This window comes from Mobula hypostoma, chromosome 6, assembly GCF_963921235.1.
Source record: "Mobula hypostoma chromosome 6, sMobHyp1.1, whole genome shotgun sequence".
Lineage (NCBI taxonomy): Eukaryota > Metazoa > Chordata > Chondrichthyes > Myliobatiformes > Myliobatidae > Mobula > Mobula hypostoma.
The window spans coordinates 151,738,401-151,755,934 of record NC_086102.1 but is presented as its reverse complement, the minus strand read 5'-3'; the positions used below and the strand labels follow the sequence as shown (position 1 = coordinate 151,755,934).

General features: G+C 37.7%; 1 protein-coding gene across 4 annotated transcripts in view; it reads left to right on the top strand.

Moving 5' to 3' along the window:
* The window catches only part of glsb (glutaminase b), a 91,677-nt gene that overhangs the window by 55,842 nt on the left and 18,301 nt on the right, over positions 1-17,534 (top strand). For 3 of the 4 annotated variants that reach the window (XM_063051977.1, XM_063051976.1, XM_063051978.1), the window contains exon 14: positions 1,206-1,298. In XM_063051977.1, coding sequence (XP_062908047.1) covers positions 1,206-1,298 — 93 coding nt within the window. Of the gene's footprint in view, positions 1-1,205; positions 1,299-7,662; positions 10,227-17,534 lie in introns of those variants that run through there. The other variant, XM_063051979.1, reaches the window with a different exon arrangement.

The window sequence follows — 17,534 nt, the reverse complement described above, 5'->3', positions numbered from 1 at the left end:
TGTTGCTACTCTCCATGGGAATGGGTGTCCTGCAGAGATCACAACGTGCAATCCTGAAAGAGTTGAAAAAGAACCCAAGGGTAACAGCAAAAAGACCTGCAGAAATCTCTTGAAATTGCTCAAGTCTCTTTTCATATGTTGACTATAAGAAAAACATTGAACAAGAATGGTATTCATAGAAGGATACCACGGAGGAAACCACTGCTCTCAAAAAAAACATTACCGCATGTCTCAAGTTTGTAAAAGACCAACTGGATGTTCCACAACATTTCTGGGACAATGTTCTGTGGACAGATGAGACAAAAATTGAACCTTTTGGTAGAAATGCACATTGCTATGCTTGGAGGAAAAAGGGCATTGCACATCAACACCAAAACCTCATCCCAACTGTGAATTATGGTGGAAGGAGCTTATAGTTTGGGGCTGCTTTGCTGCCTTAGGTCCTAGACAGCTTGTAGTCTTTGAGTGAACAATGAATTCAAAATTGTATCAAGATATTCAGAGAATGTCAGGGTAGCAGTCCGTCACCTAAAGCTCAATAGAAGTTGGATGATACAACAGGACAATGATCCGAATCATGAGTAAATCAACAATAAAATGGTTTAAAAAGACCAAAATTCATGTTTTGGTATGGCCAAGTTAAGAGTCCAGACCTTAACCCAATTGATATCCTGTGGCGTGACCTGAAGAGGGCTGTTCATGCAAGGTATCTCAGAAATATTGATGAAATGAAGCAACAGTTTTGAATGGAGAAATGGTCTAAAATTTCTTGTTGCCATTGTGCAAGTCTGATCAGCAACTCCAGGAAATATTTGGCAGAGGTTATTGTTGTTAAAGGAGGTTTTACCAGTTATTAAATAGATACTTTTTCCAACCTGGACTATGAATGATTAAACAATGTGTTCAAAAAAAGTCATTGAAAGTACCATTGTTTGTGTGTTATTACTTCAGGCAGATTGCGTTTGTCTACTTTTGTGACTTAGATGAAGATCAGATCCCATTTTATGAGTAATTAATGCTGAAAACCAGATAATTGCAAAGGGTTCACAAACTTATTCTTGCAACTGTATATCATCTGATAGAGTAGCTTTAAATAGTTCAACATTGTAAACAGTTTGTGGATTTGTGATGAAGTTAACAATTTTAAAAATAATTTGAAACATAAGCTGATTATTTTTTAATTAGTGATTTTTCTCTAATTTTAGGATCTTGTGTCTCTATTTAACTTTCATAATTATGACAACCTGAGGCACTTCTCTAAAAAGCATGATCCACGGAGAGAAGGTGGTGAAGTACGGGTAGGTTTAACTTTTGTTCTAAAAGATGGAATTTGCAAAACATCTTAAAGTTACATCTGCTATCCACTTTGCTTAGGGATTAGTCATCAATTTAATATATGACATCCAAAAAGTGCCAATTCCATGGAAATAAATTCATTATGAAATAATACTCAGATTGTAACTTTATTTACAATAGCAGAACTGAATATAACCAAAATCTGGCAAATGGTAAGTTTCAAGTGACATTGCATAACCTGAATTGGATTCTAGTTTTGTTTGTTTTTGACCCTTTGGAGAGTCCTTAGTGATAGACTACTTTCAGCTTTTTTCTCTGCTACATTGACTCCATTGGTGCCTTTTATTTTATACCTATGCATAACTTGACAGTTTCATTAATTTCACTAGCAGATTTCCACCCTGCATTGGTCTATCTCCTACACCTCTCTTCCCTTGATATGTCTCCATCTCGTGAGACAGATTATCCACTGACACCCACAGCTAATTTGTAAGTACACAATTCCTTTTTTTCCTCAGTTCTCCTATCTTTGTTGCATCATTTCACTTCAGGGTCTGAGTTTCCCTCCTTTTTCAGAAAATTGGATAAGCTTCTTCCCTTTCCCCCCCCCACCCCCAACCACCATCACCAGACAGCAGAGGTAGAGTGCCCCTTGTCCTCAATTTTCACTGCACCTACCTACACATCCTGTATATCCTTTGCAACTTTTACCAGATGCAACGTGATTCCACCACCAGCCATAAGTTTCCCTCTGCATTCCATAGGGATCACTCTCTATGACGCACTGGTCAGCTCATCTCTCCAATCACCTTCCTCCTATGATTGTAAGAGGTGTAATATCTGTCCCTACACCACCTTTCTTGCCACATTCAGGGCCTTAAACAGCTCTTCCAGTCATTCATGTGCAGATCCTCCAGCCTTATTTATTGTATCCAAATGCTGCTGAAGGCAGGTGCAAACTGAGTGACCACTTTGCTGAGTATCTGGTCACCATGCACTATAGCTAACTGAATCTGCTGGTGGTGCTAGTCATTTTAATTGTATTCCCCATTCCCACACCACCATCTCTGACCTTGACTACCTCTACTGACCTGTAGAAACTAAACACAAACTAGAGGAACAGCATTTTGTATTCTGCCCGGATGGTCTGCCATCTGACATCATGAACTTTGAATTCTTCATCTTGTGGTAAATTCTTCCAGCTCCCTCCATGGCCCTTATTGTTTCTTCAGTGTACCTAGTTGTTTCTACACTCACCCCAGCCCCTCATAAAACAAAGAAAATCTGCAGATGCTGGAAATCCAAGCAACACACAAAATGCTGGAGGAACTCAGCAGGCCAGGTAGCATCTCTGGGGGGTGGGGGGTGGGGGGGGCAGAGTACAGCTGACAGTTTGGGCCAAGACCCTTCGGTAGGACTGGAGGGGAAAAGAAACCTCTTTCTCCAGTCCTGCTGAAGCATCTTGACCCGAGATGTCAACTGTACCTTTTTTTCCATAGCTGCTCCCTGGCTCCTCGTGTTTCTTTCTCTCTCCCCACCACCCTCTTCATATGCCCATCACCTACATATTCCATTCACTGGTTTCCCTCAACTCTATCCTTTTCATTCCATACTCCATGTTCTATCAGATTCCATTGATTTTAGCCCTTTGTTGCTTCCACCCATCATCTTCCAGCTTCTGGTGCTATTTCCACTTTCTACTCCTCCATCTGTTTATCACCCCTCTTCCAGCTATTGCCTGCTTATGCTTGCTCCATCCCTACCCTCAACCTATACAAAGCCAAGTATTATAGTCTAAGTTTAAATATTGCATTGGTTTCTGGGCATTGTGGTTTCAAAAGGTGTCTTGCAGAGAAGTCAGATGAGATTTTACTAAACTGAGCAGCATCAGTCATGTGAGGGCAAACGAAGCTGGCATTCTCCATTCAAGCAAATGTAGCAAAGCAAAGGTTTAATGGAGGTGTTCACTTTAAAATAAAATGGCAGGTGAATAATTAACACAGATGTTTGTTTTAGCTTACGCTTAGGGGAGAGGAGATGACTTATTTTTAGGTAGCCAACTGTAATGATCAGGAATGCATCACAAAAATTGGATATCATTGATAAAGGAGAGTAACAAGAGAAGAGCTGAGCTTGATGTTCAGTTGAAGATTTGACACAAAGATGGAAATGTGGCTGCTTTGTGTATTGTTTGATTTTATAATCTACATTCACTAGGCTGTTGTTATTTCCACCTATTGTCTATGTATGAATAGAAAAGGATAGGTATTGAAGTTGGAGATGAAAAACTAAAGGTAAAATAATATTTGCTCTGAATTGGGTAACTCCATCAGTAAAATAATAGAAAGTTCTTTCATTCCTAGCAGTTAGACCTGCATTTCTGATATCCAAACTGATGTGCAGTTTTAATTTAATTTGCAGTACAATCTGTATATATTTTTTTTTTAAATTCTGAGGGATTTTGACACTTTACCCGGTTGCATCTCCTAGTCATAGTTTAAAGATGTACTTCTCTGCTTCTGTCCAGAAATGTTAACATGTTTATAACTGCTATATATTGTGGGATTCAAACCACATTTGTAGCTTTAATTGATTTGCAGCTATAGGTCATTGATCTAAAGCCTAATTATGACTACTGTCAGATGTATGTCAGAGGAAGAGGAACGCAATTTACAGATCTATGCATTTTAAATATCTGTTTTGTGTTTGCTGCTGAGAGTATTTTACGGTCTGTAACTTGTGTTGGAAATTAGTTTTATGTGTTTCTACGTGTCTTTTGGCTATTACTGTTTTCCATGGAGTCTTTCTTCCTATCGCTGCTAAACTTCATTTGTACTTTGGTTTATTTCAAAATTGCTAGATTCTAATGATGTGTGGACTAGCAAGAGGGCTTCCTAAATGGGTTCAGATGAGATTTATTTTAATCACATTTTAAGGGGCCTTGTTTAAAGGAAATTAAGGAAGCAGGAGTTCATAAAATAATGTCTGAGTGTTGTTTATAGTATTTAAACCAGACTCGATCTGCAGAAAATTCTAAATAGCTGTGATGAAAGAAGCTTCTGTCTCTTGGAATAAATTTAAAGGCAATAATTCAGAGGAGACAAAATGAGTAGCAATCTGGAGGATTCACAGTAATTGGAGCATTCTGTAGTGTGCCTATTTGAATATGGCACTGAACGAAAAAGGAAGGGAGCTATTGGGCCAGAGGGTGTTGGGTACTAGGCAGCAATTCCACAGTGAACCACTAAGTTAGTATAGTTTCGTGAGAGGCACAACATGTATGACAAATTTCTTTGAGTCTTTAAAGGATGTGGAAGGCAGGGGAGCCAAAAAAAAAAATCAACTGCTATAGGAATTCAGCGGTCGAGGCATCTGTGGAGAGAAATGTATCGATGATATTTCGGGTTGAGATTGTTAATTTGGACTGGAAGACGGCCAGTATAAAGAGGTGAATGGAAGGGGTGGAGCAGAAGCTGGCAAGCAGTGTGTGGATCCAGGTGAGAAGGGGTGGTAGGCTAATAGAGCAAGGAAGAGTAGAAATAACTGGAGACTGGGAGGTGATGAGCAACAAAAGTCTGCAGATGAAAGCATCCTGTACGAAAAGGTAAAGCATGAAACCAAATAAGAGAGATGGGCAGATGGGAACAGTGGGGTGACAGACAGATGGAGTATGCAAAGGGGAAAGAAGTGGGGATGATGGGGGTGGATGGACTGGCTGTTGGAAGAACTGTAAATCAGGATGAGAACAGAAGGGACCGGGTGAACAAGGTACCTGAAATTGGAGAATTCCATGTTCAGGTCTTTGGGTTGTAGGCTATCCTGGTAGGATGTTTCTTTAGCTTACATTTAGCTTCATCCTGGTGAGGAGGAGGCAGAGGACACAGGTTGGTGTGGGAATCGGGAGGGGAATTAAAATGGCTCGCATCCGGGAGTTCCAGATTTAATGCTGGTGCTCAGCAAGGTAACAATAAAGGAGCCCTCATCGAGAGCACCAAATGTAATAAGCAACAAGTTGGAGGGGTGTATGCAAACCTCTGCCTCATCTGGAAAGACTGTTTGGGACCCTGGAAGGTGGTGAGGGAGGAGGTGTAAGGCCATGTTACACCACCTCCTACTGTTGAAATGGAAAGTGCTTAGATGAGCGAACCAGAGAACCATTGAGAGAATGGTCTCTGTAGAAAACAGGAAGGTGGGGAGAGAAAGATGTGGCTGATAGTGGGATCATGTTGTATCTGATGAAAGTCCTAAAGGGTGATGTGCTGGATGTGGAGGCTGGTGGGGTGAAAGGTAAGAACCAAAAGATCTTTCTTCCTGTTTCATATGAGGGGAAGTGGGGAAGGAGTAGAAGTGTGGGGAAATTGATATAGGTGAGAGTTTGTTCCACCAGTTGTGGTAAAGTTGTTTTCTGGTGGGGCGGGGGGAAGAGGACATCTCAGATGTCCTGGAGTAGAATACCTTATCTTAAGAACAGATAGAGGAGAGCTTATAGCTGTGTTGTATTTTGACATCACAGAAGGCATTTGAAGGATGCCTCATAGGAGGCTAGTGTACCTTAAGAGCTCTTGATATTGTAGGAAGTATGTTGCCATGGTTTAAAAACTGGCTCTCACACAGAAAACAGTTGTTAGCCTTCATTTATATTAATAGAAAAGGGGGGCCAAAGGTAAAAGATGTCCAAATTTGCTGCTGACACTAATATATGGGAGAGCATGTTGTGATGAGGTTATGAGACTATGCCATCTATATCTGATTGAGTGGGTATAAGATTTCCAAATGGAGCTTAATGTGAGAGAGTGAGGTTGTACACTTTAATCAGAGGAATCAAAAGTTGGTTAAATTATCTAAGTGGAAAGAGTGAAGTGCGGAAGAATCTAGGTGTTGTTGTGCATGAATCACAAAAGCACATACACAAGTACAAGTAGTTAAGACAAATAGTACATTGGCCCTATTGTAAAAAGGTTGGAGTTTAGTAATGAGGAGGCTATGATACAATTGTATCAAAGGCAGTTGGTGAAGCTGCACTTAGACCACTGAGCACTGATCACCTTACCTCAGAAAAAATGTGATATAAACCTACCTCCAACAGTTTGTGAAGCTTAGATCATTACAAGTATTCAAAGTGGAAAATGGTACGTTTTTGAAAGATTGGGGGAAACAGAGAGCTGTGAAGATCTGGTGCAAAGAAGTTGAGGCATGTAATAGAATTGAATAATGGGGCAATTTTGAAAGGCCAAATGGCTGCCTTCTACTCTTGCTCCTGTTATTCTTGTGTAGTTGTCAGTTGCTGGTCAGCTTGTCCCTCATTACATTGTCTGCACATTGCAATATAGAAGTCAGTAACAAAGTGGTGCTTGGATGCCAGTGTATCTGCTGCCACTAGACTTGGCACCATGCATGCCCTAAGCTGAGGTGCTAGATGGATTTTTGCATTTAGCCCCCTGGTTTTGCCATGCTATGGTAGTATAATCACATTTATATGAATGAGCTTACTTACCTTAATTGAAAAGGTAAGTATAGGTAAGTTTTCTGAATTCTTATAACTTTAATTCCTGCCAGTTTAAGAATATTATTGATGAAACTTATCTCAAAATATTTTAAAATGTCATAAACCTTAAGGTCTACTGCCTGAGGCAGTCATTGTACATGAAAAGCTCTGCTTTGTACAATCTCTTACAGTGAGATCTGAAGGTTGGGTAACTCACAGGGCAATTAAATACAAGTATGGCCAGCAGAACAATGCAGCTGATGGATGGGATAGACAATAAGGCATTTAATGATTTCACTATAGAAAAGCAAACCCAACACCATTTTAGAGTTTAAAATTAGTTAAAACTGTATTATACAACCACTTGAGTTGCTGATATTATATTTTAATATGTTTAAAAGCTCAAAGAATCAGCATAAAATTGATCTTGGAAGAATTTCTTATTTCCTTATGTTGTGTATGTCATTTTATGCCATTCATATCTGCTTCTCCATGGTAATAGTGCTTGCATCAGATAAATGTGTACCCAAATTATCTTTTAAAATAGAAGATCACTTTTTTAAGAGGTTATTAAAAATGATTTAGCTAGTCTGTATCTTGCTTTTAACTGTTAGGATATTTCTACAATGATAAATGTTATATGAAATTTGCGCATGTAGGACAATTGAGAAGATTTTTTTTGGCACTGAGTATATATTAACTAGTAGGTTATTAAATGTTTTGATTTTTGGGAATAAGTAAATTATTGTAAAGCTTTATTTGGATCTTGTAATTATGAAAATGGTTGAAAAGATTTATCAAATATTAGTGGGTAATTGTTTTGACAGTTGTGCAATCCTTATGAAATTTAAGAATCTAATTCATGTTGCTTAAAATACCAGCAATCCCTCGGATCAATGGATTATGAAAGTCTCCAGAAAGAGCTTGCACTTAATGGGACTCTGTGGAAAAGTGTATCAACTGAACCAAATGAGGAAGATTCTTCCACTACCATTGTATATAGAATGCAAGGTCCTGCTTTAAGCTGAAGGAATTGGATGATATATGTTTTTGCTGCTCTTGAAGATTTATGGTTGTTTCTGAAGTGATTGTTTGTATGCACAAGTTTATCTTATTAGCACTTTGAGTGAGCTAATATGTATTTTGCTTCTGTTGTTTCTTGGAAAGAGGAATAAATTAGTTTGCTCTAATGTTATGAGCTCTCAAGGCATCACTCCCAAACATTTCGTTTGCTAATCCTTTATTAAATGTTACCATGTACCACCCTTTGCATTGTCCAGCTTGGGATTGCCTTACGCATCATAGTCATTTGATGATCTAGTCATAATCAGAAGCTCATGGACTTGCGTGGGGTGGGGGAGGTTGGATTCTGCTTGCTGTGCTTGTGTTGGCAATGAAGTACCTGTCTGTTCTAATCCTATCTTCTATCACTGAGCCCATACACATCTATGGCGTGATGTGTCAAGTGCTCAACTAATACTCAAATGTGAGAGTATCTGCCATCCTCTTGATGGTCTCCTTTACAGCCCTACACAGTTACCTTGAAGTTCTCTTAGGGTGATCACTTGATTCTCGTTTTGCATGCAGTCCTGTAGCTAAATCTTCCAAATGCAAAATGCTTTTGAAAATCCTGTTCCATCACACCACCACTACCTTTCAATTCCTCTGCTATATTTAAATATATATTCCCAGACAAGCCAAAATTTTCTCTAATTAGATAGAGCAGAGTCATTGCTATCACCTCAGAACTTGTTTCCTGATCACTGATTGCATCCTTCTTACTGTCATCTTGCGCTGAAACATTACTTAGATCTTGCTGTCTAATATTGACTCTGTGCCAATGTTACAATTGATATCTACCACTTCAATAACATCATGCCGATCTATCCCAGCCTTAGTTTTGTTGCTGTAGCTTCACCCTTGGCTTTGCTGTTGAAGACTTTTAGTTCCAGGTCTGACGATGTCAAATCAGTTCTTCCCTGGAATCCCAAATTAAATCCATTATAAACAGGATCTCACAAGAATTTTACTGCCCATGTTGTAACAGCAAGGCTTGCTTGTCTTTCGCTTCTATAATGGGTAACTACATTGGTTCTGAGTTCTCTAACACTTCATCATGGCTTTATCTCCTTGTTCTGTAATTACTTTCAATGCTGAATTTGCTGCACTGAATCCTTAAGTGTCTACCACCTTCTTGTGCATTGTTTGCACCTGATTGGATTGGACTTTGAACAGAGCAGTTTTTCCTCCAAACTCTGCCTTTCCATTCTTTCCTTTTCAGATCCTCAAATTTTACTTCTGGACTTCAGATGCCCATTTTAAAATCTTGTTCCTTTGTTTAGTGTTCTCGTCTGGTTATGCTTTTGTAATTTGCCTTGGGATATATCCCTACAGTATGAGGGGAGCATTCATAATTGATCTTTCCTTTAGGAACTTCAGGTAGATATTATATTTTTCCTCCATTCAGTCTTCCTTTCCAGGCCCATTTAGAATGTTACTTCTGTCTAGTATCTCTAGTAATTAGAAAAATGAAGACGTGGCCACGGTTTGTCTCAATTGTATAAGGGAAAGACCCAAATGAGACTAGATTCTGCCAAGAGCAACATTCCATGAGAGTGCAAACAGGACTTTTTGACAGTAGTCTTGGTGGGCATTGTTGCATTTGTACCTCATTTATCCTTGCCTGTAAAGATGAATGAATTGTAGTAAGTTGCAAGGGAAAAGCTGGCTTGTTCTATCTAATGTTTGCAGGCTGGAAACAATTTCGTTGGAGCTATATTTTATGTGAGGCTGTTGAGATGTTGGAAACTGGCATAGGTGAATATTGAACTTGAGAGTTCAATGTTCACTTTAATCAACAAATGGCACAAATTGCTAAAATTTAAGACTTGGGTACAGTAGATAGCGTTACATTTAAGTATTTTTAAGATGGTGTTCCTCAGTTAAGCTACAGAATTCAAATGGTCAAGATGTATTTATAATGAGAAGATTTGATATTAATAGTAATGAAGCTGTCATCACTGCAGCTTATCTTCTGGATTTTTACATCTGTGGCTGGCAGCTAGTCTGAATTTAATCAGTGGTATTATGCTATGATATTGTCTATACTTTTTACTAGATGTTGTCATATTACTAGGTGAGTTTGGCTGTGCATGAACAAAAAATAAAGGAAATCAGCAAATAACATTTCATGACTTAAGATTTTATGAAAAGTGTTAACATTATAGAGGCAGTATTTGCAAATTGGCATCTGATTGCAGCTCTGACTTTAGAGTTCGCTGAATTAGTAAATCTTGTGTTTCTTGGAGCTGCCCTTTTATTGATAGGCTTTTCTCAGTGGAAGGTTAGCAGTGGACTGATACAGAGTTTATACCTTCAGAGATCTGGGATTTAAAATGAAGTAGAATTTCCAAGCAGCCATATTGTGAATTGTGGAACAAGCTTATCAGGGGTGGTGGTGGGGGGGGGGGGGGGGAGGGGGGGCGCAGGGGGAGAGGGAGAGAATAACACAATCCCAATCCTGGGATTTTGTTTATCTTTTGCTCCTTAGATCAAGGTTGATTTTCACTTTGATTTACTAGTGTTGTGCACAATATTGAGACCTTAAGGATTATACCTAAAGTAGTATTATTGATGCCTTTTTAATTCTCAAGTTGAAAAATGTGTGCTTTCCTAGTTTTTATTGTGAAGAATCTGATATCAAGTATAAATGTAATAAAACATTACTCTTTGGGTGAGGATAGAAGTTTAATAGAATTTCTGCTTTCTTGACATTTTCATAAATTTGCTGTTGAATTTGCTAGTACATAAATGTCAGTATTCTCTTCCTGAAGTTGATAGAAATGGTGTATATAAAGCAACATCTTTAGATTTGCAATATATTATCTAGTATACCAAAGACTACAAATTCCATGTATTTTGAAAATAAGTTGACCATATTGTGTGAAAGCATCCCAGGACAGATTTAGGGTTTCAGGCTCCTGGTCTAGGAAATTAGTACTTGGATTCTTTGGCAGAAGGGAAGAAATTGGAATAAAAATAGCACATGAATTGTTAGACATTTTTTTTATCACACAGGACAGCATTGTGTTACCAGGTGTTAAATTGGAGCTTGATTGGCTTAAGTAGGCAATGCATCAGATTTATTTACAACAGGAATTGTGTGCAATTGATTTTATTCCATTATTACAGAAAGTTTATTGGGGTTAAATTCCAACTATGGTGTAGTTCACTACATTTACTTTTTTCTGTTCCAGTTTAAACCAAATTGCTTGCAAATTTTGATTTTGTTATTTATTTTTACATTGGCATTGTGATTATTTAACAATGGATATTTATCAATCAGTTTTTGATGTTATCTGCATGGTTACACTCTCAGTACAAATATGTTCTAATATTCTTAAACAATGGATTCAGGTTAATTGGGACTCATTGTGATCAGTACATTTTGGTCCAATTAAGTGGCTGCCCCAATTAGCAGAAGTTTCATGGAATTTTTAAAAAGATATATTTTTTAAAAAAAGACAAGGTACCATTTAACTGAGTCTCAAATTATGTACTTAAATGAAATACAGAACAAATTAGAACTAATTTTACTACAGTATTATAAAACTGCATTGGTTCCTAATAGTTATTGGTGGAAAAATTCTTCCAAGGTATGCTGCCGTGTTATTTGATTGACTGGAAATGAACAATATCAGTACAGGCACATAATACAGATAATAGACTACCATCATACAATAACTTTGACAACTGAAATCTCCAAATCTTTTTCATTGCAACATTCATGATGATTGTCAATGCCTTCAAATACTTTGCAGTTCCTAACCTGAAGTAGTGAAATTGTTTCTTTGACATTCACGGCCATTTCAGGCATCTCCAAGCTGAATGCTTGAAACTGCAGAGAGCAAAACGGTTGGGAATTGTCTTACTGATGATTTCTTGCTAACTATCAGTAACAAAAATCACTGCTTTTTGAACACAAACACACGCAACTGATGCATTTTTAAAAACTGTTCCCTCTGAGCAGGGAGTGGTATCTTTACAGTCACATAAGTGCACACGACTGATGCTAGTTAGAAACTGTTCAGCCAACAATCTCCTGTCCTGATTAAGTGGCATAGTGTTTCAAATAAAAGAGGGGAATCCCAGCTATTTTCTTGATTAGTTTTTTTAATGAGTTATCTGCAATGAGCGGCTGCCCTGATTAACCGATGGCCCAATTAACCAATATCCACTGCATTTGTAATATCAAAAGTGTACTGCTACTATTGTGCTGCAAAGCAGTGGCAGTTATTATGTTGCTAATATCTTGATAGTCAATTTAAATGGCTATATAAAATTTGCATTTGCAGATTGAAGTTTTCTGTTCAATGAAGATAAAAATAGATACTCAAGTTACAGTGTTAAAACAATTGAAAATGTGAAAATGCTAAAAATGTTGTATCATATTAGGCTTTTAATGTTTTATACTCGTTGCATTTCTAGTATCTTTGCCTTTTATGTATTTTACTTTGCAACAGTAATCAGCTTTTGTTTTGCATTTTGCTTCATAGTACTTTGTATCTAATAAAACTGTTTTATATCACACACTTGTTGCTGTGTATATATTTGCTAACATTGAAATAGTTATTTCTGGCCTGATTCTAAGTAGTTTGCATTTAACATTTTTAACATGGCTAAACATACCACATCAGAGGGAAAACTGTCACCCTGCATTAATCGAGTTACAAAAATAACGAGTGGGATTTCTTTGGGGATTGGGTAGGAGACATGGGAAGTCAGACTTTCTTTGGGGATTGGGTAGGAGACATGGGAAGTCAGACTTTGGCTATCTTGGCAGCACAAAATTTCACTTGCAAAGGCTTTGCCATAACAGATAAAATTCTTCGAAGGCTTAAGATGATATTGTGAAAGGAAGAGATGTCTCCCACGAAATATTTAACCTGTAAATTGTTTAATACAAAATTATAATTAACAAGATTTCAAAACCCTTATTTTAAGTGCTTGTGCAGCTAGATGATTAAAATTGATGATAGAGCTAGCCTTGCCATTGTCTGAGAATCTATGGACACAGAAGAACTGGTGTTGAATGTTGAAGATTAGGTATATTATGGTCTCTTTCACACTAGACCTGCATACACAATTAAATTACTGCATGTCACTCTGTATGCTCACATTGCGTACAGTTTCCATGAAGATTTTACCCTTCCTTGCACCTTTAAACTCTGCTGTAACCATAGCTGATTTACAATATCCTTTTACGTAGACATACACTTGGATTTGTAAGCAATGTTTCCCAGTCTCTCACAATGACCTTGAATACAGACTCACTATCCACACCTTTTTTGCTACACTTGGAGCATTAGCTTCAAAGGCTTTATTTCTACAAGTCTGAGACATTGCAAAGCCTTATTGACCTTGAGTAACTGCATTGCTGTCAGCCACAGCTGCTCTTAACTTTCTAGCCTTTGGATCATTGCAAGGCATAGCTCCTGATAAGTGTTACATATCATAGTTGGCTGCTCACTGCTGTATTAAGGAGGGCATTGAATGCTCTCTCCTCCACCAACCCAGACTACTTCCTATCCAGGGGTTGCCAACTTGGGGTCCACAGATCTCTTGCTTAACGTTACTGGTCCATGGCTCTAGTCCCTCAGTGTGCATAGACAGCATTTGCTGTCATTGTAGATGTTCCTCTAAATCAGGGGTTCCCAACTTCTTTACGCCCTGGAGCCTTGCCATTAACCGTGGGGTCCGTAGACTTGGGAACTCCTCTAAATGCAGATACTTGGATGCTACATTTTGTCCATTACTCTTCCTATTCAGGAAGTGTATTCTCTCAAAGTGAACTTAACTAATGCTTGACCATTCTAACTAATTTTGGGTTTTCTGACAGCTTGCTTGACTCATTAAATACTCAAGACTGAATATCATCTACAGTGAGCTACATTGAGCTATTGGATGGATTTTTTGGGGATAGGCATGATACTCTTAGTCGATGATCACTCGTAGTTGAAAACAAACATGAGAAAGGCTGTAACTAGGAGTATGTAAATGTGATTTTGTTGTCTGCGCCACTTTGATGTTCGGCATTTTTAAGCAACCACGGTGCTAGTTCTGTAGTGGTCCACTGTGCGATGAATAATTTGGCCAGCAGTAGTTCCTTGATAAGATGAGGGCTAAGAAAGAGCACCAAGGAAGGAATGATGGATTTCAACTGCATGGCTAGACCTGCTAGATGTGAGAGAATGAATTAGAGCTCTGGAATTACATTTGAGAGGTATGAGAACCTTTTGTTTTTAAACTGCAGTATGCCAAGATCTCGAAGCCCATATTAAGGGGACATAGTTAAGTGTTTTAAAACAGTGAGGTGCTCCCAGCCATTGTTGACTTGACCATGGAACAGTCTTTTCGGTGCTTGTTCATGGTACTCGGCCTAATTCAATGAGCTACAAAGGAAACTCTGCTGCATTGTTTTAGTACATTGTATTGCAGAGAAAAGATCATTAGGTCATTTAAGATAATAGGCAGGTTCTACGTTGGTTATCGGAGCTCGTGGTTCTGCCTAAAATCACAGTGCAAAATTATTTCAGTGAAATTTATTTTTACGGTTCTTGTTCTCAAATGGCATTTGAAAACTGATTGGAACTGAAATTGGGATGAACTTCTTGGAAATCATTTTAACCTGTTCAGAGAAATTATTTCTTGATTATTTTATTTGGGGAAGGAGGAAACTGGCCAATGGACATGTGGAAGTTAAAGAATCAATATTTCAGTTCAGAGGGGAGTAAAATTATTCTAAACCTGAGCACAATTGCTTGCATTGTGAGGTGCTAGTTTCAGTTGTCTCAATCACACTTTATCCTAGAGCATTCATCCAAAGAATTGTTGAGAACTTTTACACATGGACATGAATATACACAAACTTACATGTTTCTAATTGTATGTTTTTAGAGCTTTACAGATTGTTCCTGTGTGTTCTGGGATCTGATTTGCCAATTAGAGGTGGCAGTTTCCTGGCTTTGTTTTCTGAACATACAGTAAACTTTCAAATGCAGTGAAACAGCTATGATAGATGCGGGGTAATTTTGTGGTTTTAAAATTATGTTGTTGATCGGAATTATGCTGTTGATCGGAATATTAATGGGAAATAGCAGAATTTTTGCCAACAGGTTCTGTCCTGAGGCTATTAACTATTTTTGCCAGAAAGCTGTGCAACGATAAATTGAAGAGAGGTGGTATTCCTCAAATCAGAGTTTCATTTAAAGAGCTCGGAAGATGAGGTCAGAGAAGGGCTGGGGAATGATTCGTTATAATTTTGGGTAATATTTCCACAATTATAATTAAGGAAAATTTTTATCTTGTTTTGGGGATTGAAAGCAAGTTCTTTTGCTTCCAGGCATTTTTGTTAAGCAAATAGAACCGTTAATGCAAGCCAAATCAATAGAATTTAATTAATTAGCCCAGTGACATTTCTGCATTTGCTGAATATAAAACTAGTCTATCAAGCTGCTTATGATGAGATTGTGTGCACAGCAATAGCAGGGAGTTTGATAACTGCTATGGAAATGTCCTACAACATGAGTTCACTTATGTAAAGTACTTAAAATCCCCATCTGTTTTATTGCCCATTTTCAGAAATTCTGTAAAGTAGCAGCCCAAGTTTGTGATGAACAATTATTTTTTCCATTTGAATAAAAGTACAGAATCAGTTTTTTTTCAAGATTCTCATCAGCTAAATGTCCATTAATTAGTTTTGCAATAGGGCTCCCATCTCTACACCAAAAACAGCCACATAAATCAAGTAAGTAAAATGCAAATCATTGCAGTAGACTAGTCTCTAGATAATTTTGATCATGTAAATTGAGACAGAGTTTAAAAATGAGAGCCTTGGGGAAAGCAGGTGAATAGATGTTGTAAAATTCAGATATTGATCCATGATCTTAATTCTCTCTCTAGATTAACAAGGGAGAGATTATTGACCAGTATTGGAAAGTAGTTGTTGTTTCGTACGGCAGAGCCGGGGTTGGATCAATCTTCGTCTGGCATCTGTTCCAACATGGGTGGCCCTGAGTTAGCATCGCTTGATGGAATCCTTGAAGCACACAGGCTTCTGCATGATGTCAACGTGTTGATCCAGGTCATGGAGGATTTGAAAGTGGTGATTGAGACCAGTAGTGCAAAAAAAATTAATGTACCAGTTTTAGTTGGGGTGATAGGTCTTGTGATAGTGGAGTGTTGTGCAAAGTAAACAAGGAAATATTTATGGTCACAAAGATGGAATGAAAAAGAGCACTATATTAGAAATTAATATTAAAATTTGAGTAAAATATCATCCATACACTGAATTTAGTGGGATTGGTAAATGGTGATGAGGATAAAGTAGAATCTATAGGATCAAAGCTATACAAGATATTTAGTGACATAATTTAGAGGAATGCAATTTAAGAAAACTATGCAAAAATGCTTTAAGTCTTAAAATGCCCCATGGGCCCTAAAACTTATTCCAAAGAGAACTAAAGATGTGCATTGTTATTGTGAGATGAGCAGGGACTATAACAGAAGGGATTCTGAATAGGATTACCTCCATTTTCACTGAAGAGGTTGAAAGAGAATGTGCAGTAATGGGAACCTACATTAAATAGCAGGTAGAAAGAAATGTGTTGCTACCTAAGCATTCTGATTAAATCCAGTCTTCCAAATAGTGATGGAACAAATACTGTAGAGTTGGATATCAGGTTATGCTAACATTGGAAGGAAATATTTGAGCATCTTTATATATAAGGTACTAAAACTACATCCTATAGAAATGGAAATGCATAAGCTATCAGGTGTTTTGCAATGATCATAAAACTGCTAAGAAAAGACTAGCCAAATGGCGCATAGAAAAAATAATAACCTGTCAAAAAGTCAAAGGAATTCCCAAGTTTAGCGAGGAGTTTAATATTCTTGCACTTTACCAAATATGTAAATAGTTTTGTTTAAGAAATTTGAAGTATAATATTTTATGCTAAACTTTGGGGATGGGGAAGAAGAATGATAATGTGTGGAAAGGATTTTTGAATGGGGACAATGATGTCACCGGAAAAAAAAATGGAAACTTCCTCTTTAGAATGAACAGATGATGTGAGGAATAATGTGATTGGGTGGATGTGGATCCATTGAAGAATATAAAATACCTACCAACACATCAAAGAAAATTTTGGAGAAATCTGGGGAAGAATGAGTACATAAAAGATTTAAAATAGAATGAATAGATGTTCAGCTTGTAAAGGTCTTTCTAGTGAGAGGCTTGTGAATCAGATGAGCATCAGCGTGTTGAACCTTATTGTGAACCAATTAGTGCAAGTGTATGCTTGTAGCTCTGTGGATGTGCTGTGAAAGTCAGAATTCTGGGAGTTGCTTGCAGATCTTGCCCTTTGAAGAGCCACTTTGATCTATCTGGACATTGATTTCCAGTGCAAAATAATTTAGTAAGCAAAAGTGAAGGTAAACTGCTTTCTAATTAATTGCGCTTTGGTTTAATTCTTTCTCAGTACTTGCATTTTTGGCAAAACCTTAAAACTTGAATCCCTTTTACTTCAATTCTTTTACATGTTTCAATGTTAAACATATATGAAGATATATTAAACTAAAATGATCAATGTCAACTTTCACAGCTGGCAAAAATCCAGTTCTTGACTATCACATTGCATTCCAGGCCAGGGCCTTCCTATTTCGGAAAATTAGCGCTGGAACTGAAAAAACAAAG